Genomic DNA, 21,500 nt, shown 5'->3' with positions numbered 1-21,500 from the left:
GACCCCATCCAGAATCAAAGATGGTAAAGTCCCACATCTAGTAGGCCCCAAAACCCAGAGCCACTGTCTTGCCAGGGTTCGACTGAACCTGTTGTTCCCCATCCTGACCCCACAGCCAGGACAGGACATCAACAGCGTTGGTTAGTTTGCCAGGGGCAGAGATGTATAATTGTGTATCATCAGCATACTGATGATACCTAGCCCCATGGCAATGGATGATCTCACCCAGCAGCTTCATGTAGATGTTAAATAGGAATGGAGAGAGTACCACACCCTGCAGCACCCCACATAGAGGGGCTGTGAGTTGGACTTCTCACTCCCAATTAACACTGCCTGGTACCAGCCCCATAGGAAGGAAGAGAACCAGCTCAATACTGTGCCACCTGCTCTCAACCCACGGAGCCAATCCAGAAGGATACCACCATGGTCAATGGTATCAAAGGCCACCAAGAGAGCAAGGAGAGCAAGAACAGATGCAGTACCCCTAGCATAGACCATTCTAAACACCGTCGACCACCCTACCTATAGAAATATTGGCCAAGTGTATTATTTTTAATTAAAACCATTACATTCTCGTAGCAAATTGGCAGCAAATAAAAAGGAAGCATGTTTGCTATGAGAAGCTGATGGAAGAGTGCTTGAAACTACATGGAATAAAATGCCTTATTTTGTTCAAATTCAGAACAAAACGCTGTAGCTTAGAGTGTTTTGCTCCAGAACATTTTGAATATTTTGAAATCAGAATGTTTTGCACACCCTTCTCACATTACTTTCCAAGTATATAGCTCCTGGAAACATATTTTATTGGAGTATTAACCACATTCTCACTCTTTTTACTCCCTATCTTCTGCCTAAGGTAACACATGTGTTGTTTCTCAGCCCTCCTACCTGAGCAACTTTTAACTAGCAAATGAAAGGGACATAACCCAATAACAGAGCCAGCATTTACAGCACTCTCCCCCTCATCTCCTTTCAACTCACCTTGCAAAATATGGTAGGTGTTTTTTGGTGAGTTTGACCAGGGCCACGTCATAATCATAGAATTCCTGGATGCCCTTATTTTGTAGTTTCTGATTATTGTACTCCGGGTGGCGTCGGATTTCAGCTACTGCAAAGTGGGTGGTTCCTAAAGAAGAGACAGAGAAAATGTGAATGTCCTGGAAACCTTCTCAGATGATGGAGGCCATTGTAGTAACGGAACAATGGGAAGGGAAACCATTGCTACTTACGGTTAAGTAAGAACAAAGCAGACAAGTCTTTTTTCACCAGTTAGTAATCCATCCCTTCTTCCTCCTATCTCCATGCCCCACGCGAGAATGTGGCTTACCAAGGATGACACTGATATCTTCAATCCGATCAATCCTGGCCAAGCAGTGGGCCGCTGTCAAGATGTACTGCTCAGTGATAATGACTCCCTTGCAGATTTCTTGCAGTGGTTCCTAAAATTTGGAAGTGAAAATCACCCTGGATCACGGAGAACAGCAGCAGTCTCACCTTAGAGCTTCAGAGTCTCTTGCCATTCGACAAAGCCAGGGGATTGGATAAGTTTATACAGAAGAGGCGCATCAACATCTATTGGCCTTAAAGACTCAGTGTTACTTTAGACTGGGGGTAGCATGTCTCCAAATGCCAGGTCAGAAAAAAGGGTGGGAAAGGAACTTGCCTGTCTCTCCTCCTTGTGAGCACCATGGAGGCGTTGAAGGAACACAAAGTGCTGGACTGAGATGGATCTTGGCCTGATTAAGGAGGCCTATTCTTGTCACAGCAGAAAGGTAGAGAGCAAGAGTAACCACTGAATGCCGTTTTTACGCATGTTCCCAATGAGTATTTCAGTGCTTTGTGGTAGTAGAGGGTGGTCTTTGGGTCTCTGGATGGAGAGATGTGATCTCTTATCATTTCCAATCAACCTCTTGAGGAGAGTCTCACCCTTCCTTCAGCACAGGTAAGCACTACATTAACACCAGAGGAGACCCCTGTTCCTCATTTCTTGCAGAAGGGAAGGTCAGCACTATCTCTTAGACCAAACTCTGGTATAGTTTTGCTTCTTAGACCAAACTTTGGTATAGTTTTGTGTCTGGGGAAGATCAGGGGAGATAAATCCAATGATTTCCATCTATCACCTACACCAGCCTTCCCCAACTTGGCATGCTCTAAATGTGTTGGATTACACAACCCCTAACACGTCCAGCCAGCATTCTTGGAGTTGTAGTCCAACAAATGTAGGGGAGGCACCATTTTGGAGTAGGTTGGGCTACGCCTTCTTGGGTCAGCCTACTTCTGCTGAAACCTGTTTCCAGAATAGGCTGTCTTTTTTCAGTTTGGTAGAGATATTGTCTCCAGTTGTTGACAACAGCTAAGCAGCAGACAGGATCTGAAGTGGAAAAAGCACGTGGGGTTGCTTATATAATGCTTGTTGGTACCTTGGTTCAGATGCATCTTTTCCCAAGTTGGTGTGGCAACTGCCAAGAGCTGCTGTGCCAGCCCACAGAAAGACACAGCATTTTGAGGAGCTGCCAACAGGTGCCCTTATGTGCTCCAAATCCCCTGTTCCCCTTTGAGTCTAGGCCTCTGCACAACCCGGATACCCCATTAGTAAGTCCATTCACAGCAGATATTTTGGACTGAAAAATGGCAGCATTGGAGGAGATCCCATTGAGTTAGACCAGTGTTTCTCAAACTTGGCAACTTTAAGATGGGTGGACTTCAATTCCCAGAATTCCCCAGCCAGCATGCTGGCTGGGGAATTCCGAGAGTTGGAGTCCACCCATCTTAAAGTTGCCAAGTTTGAGAAACACTGAGTTGGACCTTAGAACACTTAGTTGGACCTGAGAATTCTGAGAGTTGAAGTCCACCCATCTTAAAGTTGCCAAGTTTGAGAAACACTGAGTTGGACCTTAGAACACTGAGCTGGACCTGAGAATTCTAGGAGTTGAAGTCCACCCATCTTAAGTTGCCAAGTTTGAGAAACACTGAGTTGGACCTTAGAACACTGAGCTGGACCTGAGAATTCTGGGAGTTGAAGTCCACCCATCTTAAGTTGCCAAGTTTGAGAAACACTGAGTTGGACCTTAGAACACTGAGCTGGACCTGAGAATTCTGGGAGTTGAAGTCCACCCATCTTAAGTTGCCAAGTTTGAGAAACACTGAGTTGGACCTTAGAACCAACCCAATCATCATGGAAAGCAGCAAGGACAGTTAAGGAAAGCAAATCAGATCCCAGGAAGCTGTGGTATATTGATATACCTGAAGGGATCTGCCTTAGCGATGGCACGTGTATCTTGCATTGGTGAAGCATGAACCAAGGGCATTTTGCCAGACATTTCGTTGCTATACAGTTATGTGCAAAATTCTGCATTTGAGGTATGGAAGGTTCCATGTTTTGTCTTAGATCCCCTTGTTCAAGAGAAAAATGAAATTGTCCAGGAAATGTTGGCACACGTCATGCCTGGAATGCAGAGTTTTGCTTATGCCTTGAACTTGATTGACAGCTGCCCAGTTATGAACCACTCAGCAACAGTTCTTTGTCCTTCAAATGTTGCTAAGCTACCATTTCAGCATCGATTAGCCATGCTGGCTGAGACTGCTGCGAGCTGAAGTTCAGCAATATACAGAGAACTACAAATTGCACAGAGTAGACATTTCCAGTGCAATATCTCAGGGAAGAGCAAACAGTGATGGAGTTTAGCTCAAGATGGGAGTTGAAGTTCACACGTCTTCAAGCCGCCAACGTTGAGAAGCACTGCGCTAAAGTGAAGGATGCTGAGTAGCCATGGCAATCTATTAAATCCCTCCAAACATCCATAGGGAATCCGTGTAAGATTTGGGCAAACATTTCTGAATTAAAATACTTGCTGTAGGTGGAATGATTTGGGCAAACCATTCTGGAAACAAAATGCTCGCTTATGCAGCTGGGTTGGGGACGTGGTTGGACACATCGACACAGCAATTTCTCACCTCCAAACTGATGATTGTTTGGTAGATGAATCCACCTGAATGCACCCGGTTTACAGATGGCCCATAGTTAAGAATGGAGCCTTTTTTTGCAAAATTTGAGTTCAATACACAGTGATTTGAGTTAAATACACAATGGTTTGAGTTCATTACCCAATACTACTTATGCAGTATTATACAAGAATACTGATCTGGCTTACGTACAAATTCAACTTAAGGACAGATCTTGGGAACAGAACTCGTTCTTAAACTGGGGACTCCCTGTCCATGGAGAGTTTGCAGACTTATTTTTTGGACTCCATTTGAAAATGGATCGGGGTAATCAGCACTGTATTCACAAGTACCAATGTTGCACTAAAACAGCGTTTCTCAACCTTGGCAACTTTAAGGCGTGTGGACTTCAACTCCCAGAATTCCCCCAGCCAGCTGGGAATTGGTCCACACGCCTTAAAGTTGCCAAGGTTGAGAAATGCTGCACTAGATACTTCCTCTGGTGGCCCATCAACTTTTTAAAAAACACTCTTAAAAAATAGAAGGTTGCCACGCTGCCACGTAAAGCTCCAACTTCAATCGCGTTGATTTGCAGCATTGATTTTTGACTCCATAAAGGTGCCATGGGGATAATAGAAAATATTATTGGGTCTAGTTCCCCTTGTGGGAAAGGACTGTTTTGTGAACAGGAAAGTCTTTCACAGCAGCCACTTTATCAACAAGCAAGCCTCACCTGTCACCCATTTTTTGAGTGTATCCTGTATGTGCTCTCAACATTTCAAAGTCCTGCCTGCTTCATATTATTATAATTTTGTAGACTGGAAAGGATTCTGCCCAGTGTACAAGCTGTTGCCCGGTATTTATGTTAAATGTTGATGCTAAGATTTTAACAACTACATTGGGGTGAAGTCTGGATAACATGCAAGAAATTTGGAATAGAAAGTACAGGTAGTCCTCACTTAATGATTACAGTAGGGACCAGAAAATTGGTTGTTAAGTGGGGCAGTTGATAAGTGAATCAAACCTGATATTACAATCTTTTTTGCAGTGGCCGTTAAGTGAACCACCATGGTCGTTAAGCGAATCACGTAGTTGGTAGGTGAATTCAGCTTCCCACATTAACTTTCCTTGTTGGAAGCCCCCTGGGAAGGTTGCAAATGGCGATCAAGTGACCCCAGGACACTGCAACCGTCATAAGTGCAAGCTGGTTGTCAAGCACCTAAATTTTGATTACGTGACTCTGGGGATGCTGCGACGGTCGTAAGTGTGAGAACCAGTCATAAGTCACTTTTTAGCACTGTTGTAATTTTGAATGGTCACTAAATGAATGGTTGTTAAGCGAGGACTACCTGTATCCTGTCTTCCTAATTGGAGGTCAGTAATACTGGGAAAGGTGGAAAGAAAGAGAGGAAGATGACCAGCAGCAACTGATGGACTCAGTTATGAAATAAACTTCATCTCTGTTCCAAGTAACTGGCTCTGCATTTTTATTCCCAGCCTGGAAACAAACTTGGTAAGAGTTCATTCCAACACAGTGTAACACTTCAGCTAGATTCACACAACATACTTCAGTAAAAGTCAAGAGGCTATCTTTACACAACAGGTTGACCTTTCTTACTGTTAACCTTGGTTAAGTTTTTTGGGGCTTAATATGTTCCATAAATCCAGATCCTTTTATTATTTTAGAAAACAGGATAAGGTGCAGGGGTGTCTGCAGGGTGGGGCAAAAAGTCAAGATGGTGCCCACAACAGTGCGATCGAAGCTTTACGACACACGCAAAAAACAAGCAGAGCTTTGCTTGCCCCATTGTGGCTGACATTTTTGACCACGATACTCCTGATATTGTGCGAATTGGCCAATGCTTTGGATTTGAAATTAGCATGTAAAGATTAAGTTCCTTTTTTGCTCCATATTTACCTCACAGTGCGAACTGAAATGGGATGATCTACACATCCACCCAATACTTTTACGAAGGGCAAACAGGGAAGCCAAACGAATGAAGAATAGAATAGAAGGCTTTTTTCTACTGCAGGCATTACATTCCAGCCCCGGTTGTCCTACTAATCCCCCCACTTGCCGCTATCTTGGCCAGAATCCCATAGTTTCAGGAAACAGGCGTGTGTTTATTTAAGAACTCAAACCAGTTTTACGGATGACAAAAATGCAAGTATGAAAAAGCTGCCAAGGTACGCTGGCTGACGCCTGGCTGAAATAAACCTTCTTTCTCTTGATAAGAAATCGGTTTGCTCAGATAGGCTTTTTGAAAATTTGACTGATTGCAGGCCGCCAAGTTGCTTTCGACTCCTAGCAACCCCATAGATAGGTTTTCTCCATCACGATCTATCCCTAACCTGGTCCTTCAAGTCTCCCAAGGGTGCCCCTGTTGCCAGTGCAACTGAGTCCCTCCCCCCTTGGTCCTCTTTTCCTTCTCTTTCCTTCCACCTTTCTCAGCATTAGAGCCTTTTCCAGAGAACTGGATTTTCACATCGTGGGTCCGAAATAGGATAATTTGAGCCTGGTCCTTTGTGCCTGGAGTGAGAACTCTGGGGTGGTTGGTTGGATGATCCATTGGTTTGCTGTCTTGGCTGTCCACGGTATTCTCAGGAGTCTTCTCCAACACCAAAGTTCAAAAGTGGCAATGCTCTTCCTATCCTGCTTCTTCAAAGTCCAACTTTTGCTTCCCTAGCGTCAGAAGGAAAAGCATTGCCTGCGTGATTAGATACATGGCTGGCTGGGGAATTCTGGGAGTTAAATCCACCCATCTTAAAGTCGCCAAGGCCGAGAGACACGGCTTTAGAGCCTTCGTTTTTATCACTGGTGTTGGCTTGAGGGAGTAATCTAAAGCAGGGTTCTTCAGCCTTGGCAACTTGAAGACGGGTGGACTTCAACTCCCAGAATTCCCCAGCCAGCAAAGCTGGATGGGGAATTCCGGGAGTTGAAGTCCACCCGTCTTCACGTTGCCAGGGTTGAGGGACCCTGATCTAAAAGAACGACGACCTGGTAGATTTCTTATTTTGGAAAGGCGGATTGCTTTTCCTTTTTCTGGCCGCACTCGCTGTTGCCTGTTTACCTATGCCCTGAGAACAATTAGGGGGCCTTTGCAGAGATGCAAATTCAAAAGGCCGAGTAATTTGGAGTGTGTGTTGATACTCACGTATTACCTTTTAAGGAACACCTTAAAAGAGTAGTGTCTTATCCTGCCTTTGCACAGGTGCCAAGGGTGCAGAAAAGAGGTGGGGCTTTGATTGTGAGGTCATGGCTTCCATCCTGACCTGTTTTTGCCCTCCCTGTGGACGCCCTTGATCGATGGACCTGCCATGCAACCTGGGAGAAGATGAATTCACTTTAAAGTGAACCGGTGTCACGTGGCCATCCATGTGTGCTCCAGTTCAGTTGGAGGTCTGGATCCCTGCACAGCCGTAGGAATTTGTCGACTAAAGTCAAAGCCAGACTTGTATTTTTTTCTATTCTCAACTCCTGAGCTTAGATTTTAAATGAGAGGGTGACACCTCCCCTTCATCTTATGTTCTGAGATAGGCACCGACAAAAGTAAATTCACAGGTTAGCTTGGCCGTATCATAAGATACTGAAACAACCCCATGGAAAAGATGCTTTTCTACTTGGCTAGGCATCAACAGACAGGATATAATGTCTTCCAGCCCAGGAACCCTTCCAGAATAGCTAATCCTGTCATTGTAGACGTCTGCTATTGTTTGGATCGACGCAAGTGCTAACAATCCCTGGTAATTTAGAAGTTGAGCGTCTTTCTGATCATTGGGTTGGTCCTGTTTGTTTCGGCTAGCCAAAGGGAAAATTGATTGGGGCGTGTGAACGCAGCCATCACACACCCTTACTATAATCACTTGGATTTCCAAGTGCTTAATTGCCACGGTTCAAGACAACAATGGCTTGTTTGGAAAGCCTACTTCCTTGATTACTTTGGCAAGCCTGTGTCTGAAGTGTCTCAAGCACATGAATAAAGGGGCATCTGATGGTGGTGAAATTAAAAAAAAAACCAAAACCCTAAGGTGGTACCTGCAGCCCATGATCAAAGCCATGCCCTTTTTAATAATACACATAAAAAGGGGCAGGGCTTCAACTGCCCTGTTGCAGCCACCATGTTGACTTTTTTGACCCACACTCCATGGACACTCCTTCTTTATGGCAGTTATTCTCTTGGGTTTGGTTTCTAGACATCCCATCTCTGTTTTCCCCCCATCATCTCTTCCCATCTGACACCTTTCTTCTTCCTTGTTGTCATTAGCCTTTGAAGATCTTAAACATGGGTGGTTACAGTTGCCTTGCATCATTTTCTCCTTCCTCTTTCATTTTTTATTATGACGATTATTAATTTTGATGTAATTTTATTTCGTTAATACTGTTGTGTCTGTCTATGATTCCTGTACTAATTCGTTCAACATCATTAAATTAATTTTTTAAACTGGAACAACAGTATGTTATGAGGTTTAACCTCTGCACACCTGCCATACACCCCTGTCACAGCTGTGGATCCCAGGGCCATCAAAGTGCAATCATAAGCATTTGCGGGGGAAAAATCTCATTATGTTAAGTCCCACACAGCTGGGCAAGATCAAGGAAGCAAGAACTACAGAGATTTCTTTCATTCAGGTCCCTTTAATGCTGATTGATTGATTGATTGATTGATTGATTGATTGACTGATTGATTGATAATGTGCCATCGAATCAGTGTCTACTTATAGCAACCACATCAATAAATTTTCTCTGTCCCTAACCTGGGCCTTCATGTCTTCCAACACTTCACCACTATAACTGATTCCATCCACCTTTCCTAGCATCAGAGCCTTCTCCAGAGAGTTAGATCTTCACATATCCAAAGTAGGATAATTTGAATCTGGTCATTTGTGTCTTGGGTGAGAATTGGTCAATGATCCATTTGTTTATTTTCTTGGCTGTCCATGGTATTCTCAGGAGTCTTCTCCCACTCCAAAGTTCAAAAGCATCAATATTCTTTCTGTCTTGTTTCTTCAGAGTTCAACTTTTGCTTCCCTAGGGTGTCAGAAGGAAAACCATTGCCTGCATGATTCTGATCTTGTAGGTACAGACATATCCCAGCATCTCAATATCTTTTCCAAATCCTCCGTGGCTATTCTACCAAGTACTTGTCTGTGACGTGTTTCTTGACTGTTGGTTCATTTACTGTTGATGGTTAAAGGCAGAAGCTATCCACCACTTCAAAATTCCATTTTCAGTTCCAAGACTAGTTGCTGTTCCTACTGTCATTAATTTGATCGTCTTTATATTTAATCTTAATCCCATTTTTTCACTGTGCTCCTTGATTCTCCTTACTAGAGCTTGCAAATCATTTGCATTTTCAGTTATTAGTAGTGTCATCAGCATAGTGCAGGTTATTGATATTTCTTCTTCCCCTTTAATGCTAAATACAAAATCTTGGAAATCAGAGGATACAAAATCTACAAAATCTTCAATGAACTTCACCTTCATTCATAGTGAGTTAATTAAGGCAGAGTCCCTTGGAATGAATTGAAATGCTTCTTTCTTTTCCCCTTGGCTAAATTGCTGTTTAGGAAATAAAATAGGAACTGACTCACCTTCTCTCTCTTGAGTGTTGGCCTCCCCGCAATTTCTCACACACTGGCCCCATCTGAGATTCTGACTATAGGTCAGAGCTTTCGTAAATATTATCCCAATTTGTAAGCTGAAGTGGTACTTTCCAGAATCTGTTCTGTGGCAAAACTTAAATCCTATGGATCTATAATCCAAATGCCCCCTTTTCATCTCATACAAACTGCAACGATGTGAAAATGATGCAACTCCTGATATTCCCTGTGAATCATAGAGTTGCGTTACAATGAACATTTCTTCATTTGTCTCCCTGTGAATGGCTATGATTCCCCCTGGCATCTCTTCCCAAGAAAGGAACTGTACTATTGAGATGATCTTCAAATTAGGCAGTTCTTAGATCCTGGCAAGGATTCCAGGGGTGGCAGTGACCTGAAGGTTTTGTGTACTTGGATAATCATTTATCCAACCTCCCCTTATTACACCGTTTCCTGACATTCTCAGGGCAATAATTTTGAAATTTCCCCCCCCCTGTATTGAGATATTATTCTGGTTTGGGGAAAACTGTAATGCAAAAAATGTGTACAGTTAAGTGATTATCCTATCTTTATGCTCAGAACAAACAACATGTACGCGTGTGCACACACGGATTACCAGAAAGTGCTTGGTTTGGTTCTCTTTTTTTAAATTTATATTTATTAAGAATTTTCATATAATAAAAGACAAATCAAAAGAAAAGGAAGAAAAACAAAGTACAAGTAAAAAAAGGAAGAAAAAGGAAAGTGAAGTTAATAAGTATGTAAGTGACTTCCAACCTCCTTTTCAATAGATAATTACATTATTTCTCCCCTTAAATATTTTAGAAATCCCCTCGTCCTCTTGTTTAGTCCGCATCTTTCTTAATCTTCAAATCCATAAAGCATCCATTCAGTTTTTTCTTCTTTCAGCAAAAAGTCCATATAAAGTTCCCAATCTTTCAAAAACGTTTTTGTTGTTTGTTCTCTGACCAAACAGGGCAGTTTCGCCATTTCTGCAAATTCTGCCATTTTCACAATCTATTCCTCCACTGTGGGAATTTCATGATTCTTCCATCATTGTGCGTGCAATAACCTTGCTTGCAGTTACCATACAGAATACCGATCTATCATGACTCTTTTCTAATTCATTGTCCATAAGTCCCAATAAAAAAAATTCTGGTTTCTCAGCACTGTTAATCTTTAAGATCCTTTGCGTCATTATATGTATGACGCAAAATTTCTTAGCTTTCTCACAAGTCCACCATGCATGATAGAATGTCCCCTCATGTTTTTCACATTTCCGATACTGGTTTGAAATACCTTTATACATTTTTTATCATTTCCCTGGAGTCATATACCAGTGGTACATCATTTTATAAAATTTTTCCCTTAAATTGTGACACAGTGTAAATTTAATACCAGTTACCCACATTCTCCCCCAAGTGTCAATCTCTATGTTATATCCAAAATTAGTAGCCCATTTTGTCATGCAATCTTTAACCTGTTCTTCTTCTATTTTGAATTTTAACAAAAGTTTATACTTTTTTGCTATTACCTGTTCATCATTTGTACACAATCCAGTTTCAAATTCTGTTTTATGTTCTTCAATTCCAATTGCCTTTTTATCCATATTAAACCTTTCTTTGAATTGGTTTGGTTTTCTTGAAGTGCTAAAACACTATCTGGGCTATATCACTTCTGTTTTTTTACAGTTGGATATTTTTTGTAAAAATGCCAAAAAAATTTGGACACAAATACATACAGTAATTCAGAAGATTTTAAAGATTAAAGTACAGATGAAACCAGAGGTTTTTCTTTTCATGGAACTTTGTTTTTATATATGACAACTGCAGCGAGATTGTTATATGGTCTTGTCATGGCAAAGGGGCTTGCGTAACTCAGTGAAGCCATGAGCTATACCGTGCAGGGCCACCCAAGACGGACAGGTCATGACAGAGAGTTCTGACAAAATGTGGTCCACTGGAGAAGGAAATGGCAACCCACTCCAGTATCCTTACCAAGAAAACCCCCTGGACAATGTTAAAAGGCTAAAAGATATGACGCCGGAAGATGAGCCCCTCAGGTCAGAAGGTGTCCAATATGCTACTGGGGAAGAGCAGAGGGCAATTCCAAGTAGCTCCAGAAAGAGTGAAGCGGCTGGGCCAAAGCCGAAAGGACGTTCAGCTGTGGATGTATCTGGAAGCGAAAAGAAGGTCCGATGCTGTAAAGAACAATATTGTATAGGTACCTGGAATGTAAGATCTATGAACCAAGGCAAGCTGGATGTGGTCAAACATGAGATGACAAGATTGAACATCGACATCTTGGGAATCAGCGAACTGAAATGGACGGGAATGGGTGAATTTAATTCGGGTGACCATTATATCTACTACTGTGGGCAAGAAACCCTTAGAAGAAATGGAGTTGCACTCATAGTCAATAAGAGAGTGGGAAAGGCAGTAATGGGGTACAACCTCAAAAACGACAGAATGATCTCAGTGCGTATCCAAGGCAAACCATTCAATATCACAGTCATCCAAGTCTATGCCCCAACCACTGATGCTGAAGAAGCTGAAGTTGACCGCTTCTATGAAGACCTACAACACCTTCTAGAACTAGCACCAAAAAAAGATGTCCTTTTCATCATAGGGGATTGGAATGCTAAAGTAGGAAGTCAAGGAGTAATCGGAATAACAGGCAAGTTTGGCCTTGGAGTACAAAATGAAGCAGGGCAAAGGCTAATAGAGTTCTGTCAAGAGAACAAGCTAGTCATAGCAAACACTCTTTTCCAACAACACAAGAGACGACTCTACACATGGACATCACCGATGGTCAATACCGAAACCAGATTGATTATATACTTTGCAGCCAAAGATGGAGAAGCTCTATACAGACAACAAAAACAAGACCAGGAGCTGACTGTGGCTCAGATCATGAGCTTCTTACTGCAAAATTTAGGCTTAAATTGAAGAATGTAGGGAAAACCACTAGACCACTCAGGTATGACTTAGATCATATTCCTTGTGAGTACACAGTGAAGGTGATGAATAGATTTAGAGGATTAGATTGGGTAGACAGAGTGCCTGAAGAACTATGGACGGAGGTCCGTAACATTGTACAGGAGGCAGCAACTAAAACCATCCCAAAGAAAAAGAAATGCAAGAAAGCAAAATGGCTGTCTGATGAGGCTTTACAAATAGCTGTGGAAAGAAGGAATGCGAAAAGCAAGGGTGAAAGGGAAAGATATAAGCAACTGAATGCAGATTTCCAGAGAATAGCAAGGAGAGATAAGAAGGCCTTCTTAAATGAACAATGCAAAGAAATTGAGGAAAACAATAGAATGGGGAAGACTAGAGATCTCTACAAGAAAATTGGAGATATGAAAGGAACGTTTAGTGCAAAGATGGGCATGATAAAGGACAAAATAGGCAGGGACCTAACAAAAGCAGAAGAGATTAAGAAGAGGTGGCAAGAATACACAGAAGAACTATACAAGAAAGATCTTAATGTCCCTGATGTCCACGCTGGTGTGATCGCTGACCTTGAGCCAGACATCCTAGAGAGTGAAGTCAAGTGGGCCTTAGGAAGCATTGCTAACAACAAAGCTAGTGGAGATGACAGTATTCCAGCTGAGTTATTTAAAATACTAAAAGATGATGGTGTTAAAGTGCTGCACTCAATATGCCAGCAAGTTTGGAAAACGCAACAGTGGCCACGGGATTGGAAAAGGTCAGTTTATGTTCCAATTCCAAAGAAGGGCAACGCCAAAGAATGCTCAAACTATCGCACAATTGCACTCATTTCACATGCTAGCAAGGTTATGCTCAAAATCCTACAAGCTAGGCTTCAGCAATACATGAACCGAGAACTACCGGATGTACAAGCTGGGTTTCGAAGAGGCAGAGGAACTAGAGATCAAATCGCCAACATTTGCTGGATCATGGAGAAAGCACGAGAGTTCCAGAAAAATATCTACTTCTGCTTCATTGACTATGCAAAAGCCTTTGATTGTGTGGATCACAACAAACTCTGGCAAATTCTTAAAGAGATGGGAGTACCAGACCACCTTACCTGTCTCCTGAGAAATCTGTATGCCGGCCAAGAAGCAACAGTCAGAACCGGTCATGGAACAACCGCTTGGTTCAAAATAGGGAAAGGTGTACGACAAGGCTGTATACTGTCACCCTGCTTATTTAACCTATATGCAGAGTACATCATGAGAAATGCCAGGCTGGAAGAATCACAAGCCGGAATTAAGATTGCAGGGAGAATCATCAACAACCTCAGATATGCCGACGATACCACCCTAATGGCAGAAAGTGAAGAAGAACTAAAGAGCCTCTTGATGAGGGTGAAAGAGGAGAGTGCGAAAGCTGGCTTGAAACTCAACATTAAAAAATCTAAGATCATGGCATCTGGACCCATCAATTCCTGGCAAATAGAAGGGGTAGAAATGGAAGCAGTAACAGACTTCATTTATTTGGGCTCCAAGATCACCGGAGACGGAGACTGCAGCCATGAAATTAAAAGACGCTTGCTCCTTGGGAGGAAAGCTATGGCAAGCCTAGATAGCATATTAAAAAGCAGAGACGTCACCTTGCCGACAAAGATCCGCATAGTCAAAGCTATGGTTTTTCCAGTAGTAATGTATGTCTGTGAGAGCTGGACCATAAAAAAGGCCAAGCGCCGAAGAATTGATGCCTTTGAACTGTGCTGGAGAAGACTCTTGAGAGTCCCCTGGACTGCTAGGAGGTCAAACCAGTCAATCTTAAAGGAAATCAACCCTGATTGCTCATTGGAAGGATCGATAATGAAGCTCAAGCTCAGATACTTTGGTCACCTAATGCGAAGAGAGATCTCTTTGGAGAAGACCCTGATGCTGGGAAAGATTGAAGGCAAAAGGAGAAGAGGACGGCAGAGGATGAGATGGTTAGATAGCATCACTGAAGCAATGAGCATGAAACTGGGCAAACTCAGGGAGGCAGTGAAGGACAGGAAGGCCTGGCGCAATATGGTTCATGGGGTCACGAAGAGTCGGACACGACTTAACGACTAAACAACAACAACAAAAATGGAAAGGTTCGGCATTACACACAATGGAGGAATGGCTGGTGAAGATGATGGAACTTGCAGAGATGGCTAAATTAACTTCCTTGATTAAAGAAAAGACAATATCTGCATTTATGGCTGACTGGAAACCCCTTAGAGACTTTTTGCATGAAACAGAAAAAAATGCACTTCTGTCTTCGGATTTGACGATTAGAAAAAAATAGTAATGGATAATAGAAAAAAGTGAGCTTTTTTTGCAACCGTAGCAATAACGTTGCAATCATACTTAGTATTTGCTGCAAAGGAGATCAGGAAGCTTCTTTCTGTTTCTTTTTATCTTTTCTTTCTGCACATTTGTCTTTTTTCTCTTCTCTCTCTTTTTCTCCCTTCGTTTTCTTTATTCTGTATGAGTTTGTGTTAGTGTTTAGATTCTCTTTCAAACTTTTCATAAAATTCCTATGAAAAACATGGTTGGATATTTTTCCATACCATCAGAAGAAAAGAATGTGAGCATTAATATCAGGCATTGCATAGTTTGGGGGCGTTCAGAGAACCTCCTGGCCCTCCAGCTTCCAGACCCTTGGTTGGCATCAAGGCTGTGAGCCACTTTGGGCCAAGGTGCAGTAGTCACCGTGACTCACGCTGACAACCTCATTCCTTGACTGCCATCATGCATTCTTAGTGTGATGCTTTAACAGAGTGTTTCTCAACCTTTTTTCACCCGTGGCTCCCCTTCCAACCTTGTTTTTCTCCTGTGGCTTCCCTGCTCAGGTCCCACTGCTGGATATAGACACAGGACAGTAACCGGTGTGTTTTCTGGCGTCAACAGGATGGTATTTGCATATGGCACACTTTGCTTTCCTGTGGACCCCTCAGCACATGCTGTGGCCCCCCATTACATGTTTTTCACCTGTGGCCCCCTTGAAATTTCCTAGGGCCCCAGGAGGCCATATAGCCCTTGGTTGGGAACCACTGCTTTAAAGCAATGAATGGCTAGGTGTAGTCCGGAAGTTACACTGGGCGCAAAAGGCAGAGTCAAGGCCGTACAGTCCTAGGGGAGGCAGTGACAGACTGCAAATTTGCTGTTGGGCCAGTTTATGGCTCAGACCGGACAGCACTGGCCATGGAAACTGGGGTAGGGGTGGAGATGTCAAAAGAGCCAAGATGACAATTGCAGATATTGATCAAAGTCTCACTAGTTGGGGGCTGGGTTTCAATCACCATGCCCTGACTGCCATCTTGCCTCTTTTGACCTCCTGTGTGCATTCTGCCACAGAATGGAGAGGCCAGGAGAGTGGAGAGAAGGCCTCCTTCCATGCAACTTATGATTGTGGGTTCCCCATCTCTGGAGGCTTTTAAGAAGAGGCTGACAGCCACTTCCCATGGAAGGTTGAATTAGTTCCCCTGCACATTGCTGAGGGCTTCAATAGATCAGCATTTTTCAAACCTGGCCACTTTCAGATGGGTGGACTTCAACTCCCAGAATTCCCCAGCCAGAATTCTGGGAGTTGAAGTCAGTACAGCTTAAGGGGACCATGGAGATGCTGCAATTGCCACAACTACGAGGAACTGTCATAATTCTCCTTGTTAAGCACCATTGTTCGAATGGTTGCTGAACGAATGGCTGTTAACCAAGGACCACCGTACGTATAATAAGCAGTGATGGTGTGTCAGCTGCATCCAGATGATCAAGCACTGCTCTACTGCCTCTATGAGTAACACTGTTCCATGGATGAAAATAATAATTTGTTATTATTATTATCATTAATGAATATCACAGTCTAATCCACTGGGTCTTAACAGCCAAGGACCTAAGTGTCATGGAGATATTGCCATAAAATGCATGTTGTTCCAAGTAGCGTATTCTTTTGCAAAATTAGTAGGATCTAGTCCAGTAAGCTTAAGACATCTAAGTATTTGGTGAATCCTTTTGGTATTACACCAAGACCTCCGACAGCAATGGGTATGACAGCTGGGTTTTTTTCCCTTCATAATCTTTCAACCTCAGTTTGTAAAGCACAATATTTTGTTATTTTCTTCAGTTGTTTTTCATCAATGCACCCACTGATATTGCATTTAATACCTTTTAATGGTGTTATATTGTCTGGAGACGCTATTATAGTGTTGTGGATGCTGGCCAGGGAATTCTGGGAGTTGGAGTCCACACATCGTAAAGCTGCTGAGGTTGAGAAACCCTGCTGTAGAGGATCTGCAGCAGAATGGTGACGTGCCGCCATTTTTTTTCCTTTTAGGCGGTTAAAATTGGTAAGAGTCCTGTCACGTTCCCCTTCTGCTAGATGGGCAGCTGTATAAATGGTTCCAATAACAAACAAATAAGCAAATAAAAAAACCAAGGATAGGAAAAACTGAACAAATATGGATTGTTTCTTTTTTTCTCAAACAGGTTCCGTTTTTCTGTTGTTTTTTTTTAAACTGGGTGAAATCAGCAAGAGGTTTGCCAAGTTTCCCCTGCAAATGAAAACCTACAAATAAATGTCCTTCCCCCCCCCCATCCTCCAAAGACATGCCCACAGAAGGGAAAGCCACGCATACAAAAGGGGCAAGGCCTTAATCACAGCCACCATCTTGATTTTTTTGACCCCCCTGCAGATACCTCTGCCCAGGACACCAAACCCAGCCATTCCAACGCAGGAGATCAACAGAGAGCTAACACATATCACATTTAATGTTTCTCTATACAGTCGCATGGAATAGTCATTGTTCGCACAGAATTTGCTTTGCAAGATTGGAAGGTATCATTTCTATTTACACAGAGCATCTTAGTGGGCTGGGAAGAATGAGTCTACTCTAGATGAACTCTAGTTCCTCAGCCAGCTGTTTTTTGAGCCATGGCATAACTCTGAAGAGGTTGATGTGATAATCCCGGGCAAAGGAGGGGCTCCCTTCCTGGAATTCGTAGGGGTTCTCACATGTCACAGAACGGCCTTTGCAGACATCAACTACACCCCAGCTGATCACACCGACCTATCGAAGGAAGAGATGGAAAGCAGTGAGAAACCTGATGCTGGGGTCTGACAGGCTTCGCTGAAAGAAACCATCATCAGATAAGCAAAAAACTAATAGAAGAGAATATATGGAGCTCAGGGTTGAACTGTAGAGTATCCCAAGGGCTCTACAGTGATTCAGAGAATCCCAAGGACTCTACGAATAAAAAACTCTACAAACAAAGGGCTAACACATATCACATTGAACGTTTTTCTATACAGTTGTATTTAATAGCCATTGTTAACACAGAATGTACTTTACAAGATTTGAAGGTATCATTTCACTCTACAAACAAAAAACTCAACAACTGGAAAACCCCAAGGACTCTAGAGTAATTCAGAGAACGCCAAGGACTCTACAAACAAAAAACTCTTAAGTTCCTTTGTTTTATCAGAGATGATGAAATTATGGCTGCATACTGACATTTCCACTCAATGTGAACCCTCTGTGATAATTTTTGGAATTGGGGGACATGCGGTCGACTTATACATGGCATAAAGATAATAAGAATTTCATCACGGACAAGACGTGAAGCTGATAGGTTTAATCAGGGCAATTAAGACACATCTGTTGTGGTCTAGCAGTTTAGCTTAGGTAACCACTCACCTGAATATAACGCAACCTTTTCTGAATAATGAGAGGACCACCAGAATCACCTGCAAGCCAAAGGGAAAAGGGATTTAATCAAGGGGCCGATTGGGCATGGAGAGATCAGATCTGAAACCAACATGGGAATCCGACTCATGGGAAAATTTCAGGCAAACTGTATCAAAATGCAGGTCTGCAGTGACATGGTTCTAATTTCCTAAACAGGATAACATAAAAGCTAGAGGAAAGGGGTGGATTGGTGATACTCTAAAGCTTGTTAATGATCACATTTGATGGGTTATGAAGCTGCATAAACCAACTCAACCAGCACGACTATGAATTTTTGGGAAGTCTGAGTCTCATTAGAACTTCTCCCAGAAACAGTCCTCTCCAGATTTTCCTAGATAACTGGAACAGTGTTTCTCAATTGTGACAACTTTAAGATGTGTGGACTTCAACTCCCAGACTGGAGAATTCTGGGAGTTGAAGTCCATACATCTTAAAGTTGCCAAGCTTGAGAAAGACTGAACTGGAATATTACAGTATATGGATGTGTCTGTCTATATGATACAAAGAACCATACATAACTTACCATGGAAAGACGCTGCAAATATGAACATTTCTCCCAGATTGTCTGCCGCATGGATGGCTTGGAATTCACCCAGATGCTACTTCCTGTCATTCAAGCTGACCCATCCCTATAAGCTGGTGCAATCTGAGATTAACCAGCCTGGATCAGAAAAGCTGCTTCTAAATTCTTGGGCATAGTTATATTAACAAACTGTTGCATTCACACTGAAAGGCCTGGAAATATATATTCAGACAGGAATATATCCGTTAACACCTGCTGTTGTGTTCATGTGAATGTTACAGGTACAAACTGCAATTTTCTATTCCCAGGTATCTCTACGTTGCAAGTGGGGCACAGAGCCAAAAGGAGCAGAAGGCCATTCTCCTAGATCTTTGCCAACAAAGGATCTCTTTGCCTTTTCTATTCTTAATCATCTTGAATAAACAATTCCCTTTCTTCCTGCAAATGTTGCTCTACTGTGACTTGCAAGATCGGTTCATAGGAAGCTTTGGAGGTGACTTGGTTTCTAGAGGCCTACCGGGATAAGAAACCAGGAGGCAGAGAGGACCATTATTCCTCACCTTTGCAAGTGTTGGGGTCCAGCACCGGTTCCTGTCCCCCTGTACAGAGAAATCTGTCAGTGACTACGTCTTTGATGTTAGTAATGTTTTTGTAGAATTTGGCATTCCTAGCATCTTGTTCACAGGCCATTTTCTGAGGGGGAAAAAAAGGAAAGGAAATATTAAAACAGAACATATCCCTAATGCAGGGTTTCTGAACCTCAGCAACTTTAAGCCGTGTGGACTCCAACCATGGCTGGCTGGGGAATTCTGGGAGTTGAAGTCACATGGCTTAAAGTTGCTGAGGTTCAGAAACCCTGCACTGAAGACTATCATAAAAGAACATTATACACTCATCACATTTAGCCATACCTTGATGGACTGGGGATTGTGTGAATGCAATCTTTAATAAGTCCGTTTAGGGTAAGCACAGAGGTGGGTAGCCTACAGTCCCAGAAGCAGACCCAGCTCCCAAGGGCTGGGATTATAGATCTCAGAGCCCCCTCTGTCTATTATTGACGTAACAGCATCTTCCCACCATTTGGAGATCACAACCATCAAGCAATTCTGAGGTAACTCTTAAATTAGGCTTATTAGTGAAAACTCTCCAAATTCCCCAGAAAAGAACAGCCTGCTCCATGGGATCATGATCCCACTGCCCCCCCCCCCCCATGGCCCTCAGCCCTTGCAAATGTTAAGGGATGCTCTTGGCCATCCTTGCTTTAGCATCCTGTTAGAACCAAGGTGTCGGTCATTTCAAACCAATTATCAATTTGCAAAGAATGACTTTAATTAGGCAGGTGAGGCCAGGCTATATAATACTATGGGGTGCTGATTGATTGATTGATTGATTGATACATTTATCCCACAAAGCGACTCTGGGTGGCGTACAACTATTAAAATAAAATAGTAAATAAAAACAAGCATTACAAAAAGATAAAAAGATTATTACCAGAATAAAAACATGATCACAAATTTTAAAAAAAGATTTAAAATCTAGACTTGAAAATATACAAACTCCACAGAGAGAGCAGAATATCAATCATAATGGAGCCATCTAAGAAGGTCTCCAGTTCCCAAAGACTCCTAAGCCTGATGACTCAACCAGGTCTTGAGGGACTTCCTAAAGGACAGCAGGGAAGGGGCTAGCCTCACTTCAGGGGAGAGAATGTCCCACAAGGAGGGAGCCATGGCAGAAAAGACCCACCTCCTCGGACCCACCAAATGCAAGTCCCTGGCTGATGGAACCCATAGCACACCTTCTTTGCCAGATCTAATGAATTGGGCTGATGTGATCGGGGAGATCGCCCTGCAATTTTGGCATTTCATTTCTATATTTTTGTCCCCCCTACCATTTCATAACATGATGGTGTTCCCACCAGGGTCTGTGGAAGAGTCACAAAGGCCAAGATGGCAGGAGGGTGTCATTATCTCCACTCATGTTTTACAGGATTTTTGTTATTTATTATTTCTGGTAATTTTTATGACAACTACAGCATAGGCAGGCAGGCAGGCAGGCAGGAAGTTCTCAGGAGTTGGGTTTGACTTAAGGGAGCCTCACTTCACCTAATCTTGTTAGGGTTCCTTGCTCAAAAGTAACTCTTACCTTTTCACTATTCTTGATTTGCACAGTTCTGCAAAGTAGCCCATAGGTGTCTTGATCTCTGTACTTACAGTCAGTTACAAAAAAAGAAAGAACGTTTCGCACAGGCAGCAATGCATTCTCTGTTAAACCAAACAATATGCAATGATGTTAGTGAACTGCCAAGGCTGGGAAAAGGAACATCTAGTGGGGAGAAAGAAGAAACGGGAAGGTGCTGGAAGAATCAGCAATCCCATGGACCAGCTAATGGCCAACAATGGTTTCAAGCAAGTTTGCCCCACGTCTAATCCATTCACATATGAGATTGAATCACTCTAGGATGCAGCACAGCACATTACAAGAGCGATGCAGGGAAATTCAGAAAACGGGTTCGGAGAAGAGCAATAAAGATGATCAGGGAACTATGAACAAAGTGGAAGGAGCTGAGTATTTATGTCAGTCCTTCAAGGTAGTCCAGACAGGAAACCAACACCATGAGTACTAACACCACCTTTATTGTAAGGTTACAGTAACAAAACCTTGCAAGTCTGAAAGCCCTTCTCCCCTCCCCTGCCTTGACTGTCCAGAGAACTAGGGAGGATCCGTTCTGAGATGCTTTCTC

General features: G+C 42.7%; 1 protein-coding gene and 1 long non-coding RNA gene across 3 annotated transcripts in view; one reads left to right on the top strand and one right to left on the bottom strand.

Moving 5' to 3' along the window:
* LOC148216598 (uncharacterized) overlaps positions 1-21,500 on the top strand; it is a 46,252-nt gene that overhangs the window by 3,165 nt on the left and 21,587 nt on the right. The window lies entirely within an intron of this gene.
* Positions 17,240-21,500, bottom strand: part of LOC103052347 (complement factor B-like) — a 36,857-nt gene continuing 32,596 nt past the window's right edge. For both annotated transcript variants that reach the window (XM_088134817.1, XM_088134816.1), the window contains exons 15-18: positions 20,903-21,021; positions 19,318-19,450; positions 18,184-18,233; positions 17,240-17,556 (exon numbers count right to left, since the gene is read on the bottom strand). In XM_088134817.1, coding sequence (XP_087990943.1) covers positions 17,380-17,556; positions 18,184-18,233; positions 19,318-19,450; positions 20,903-21,021 — 479 coding nt within the window. In that variant the 3' untranslated portion in view covers positions 17,240-17,379. The remainder of the gene's footprint in view (positions 17,557-18,183; positions 18,234-19,317; positions 19,451-20,902; positions 21,022-21,500) is intronic.

This window comes from Python bivittatus, unplaced genomic scaffold (assembly GCF_059951505.1).
Source record: "Python bivittatus isolate LINGU-HERP-01145 unplaced genomic scaffold, Pbiv_v1 ctg000150_np1212, whole genome shotgun sequence".
In the NCBI taxonomy this organism is placed as follows: domain Eukaryota; kingdom Metazoa; phylum Chordata; class Lepidosauria; order Squamata; family Pythonidae; genus Python; species Python bivittatus.
This window is presented reverse-complemented; position numbering and strand designations above follow the sequence as displayed.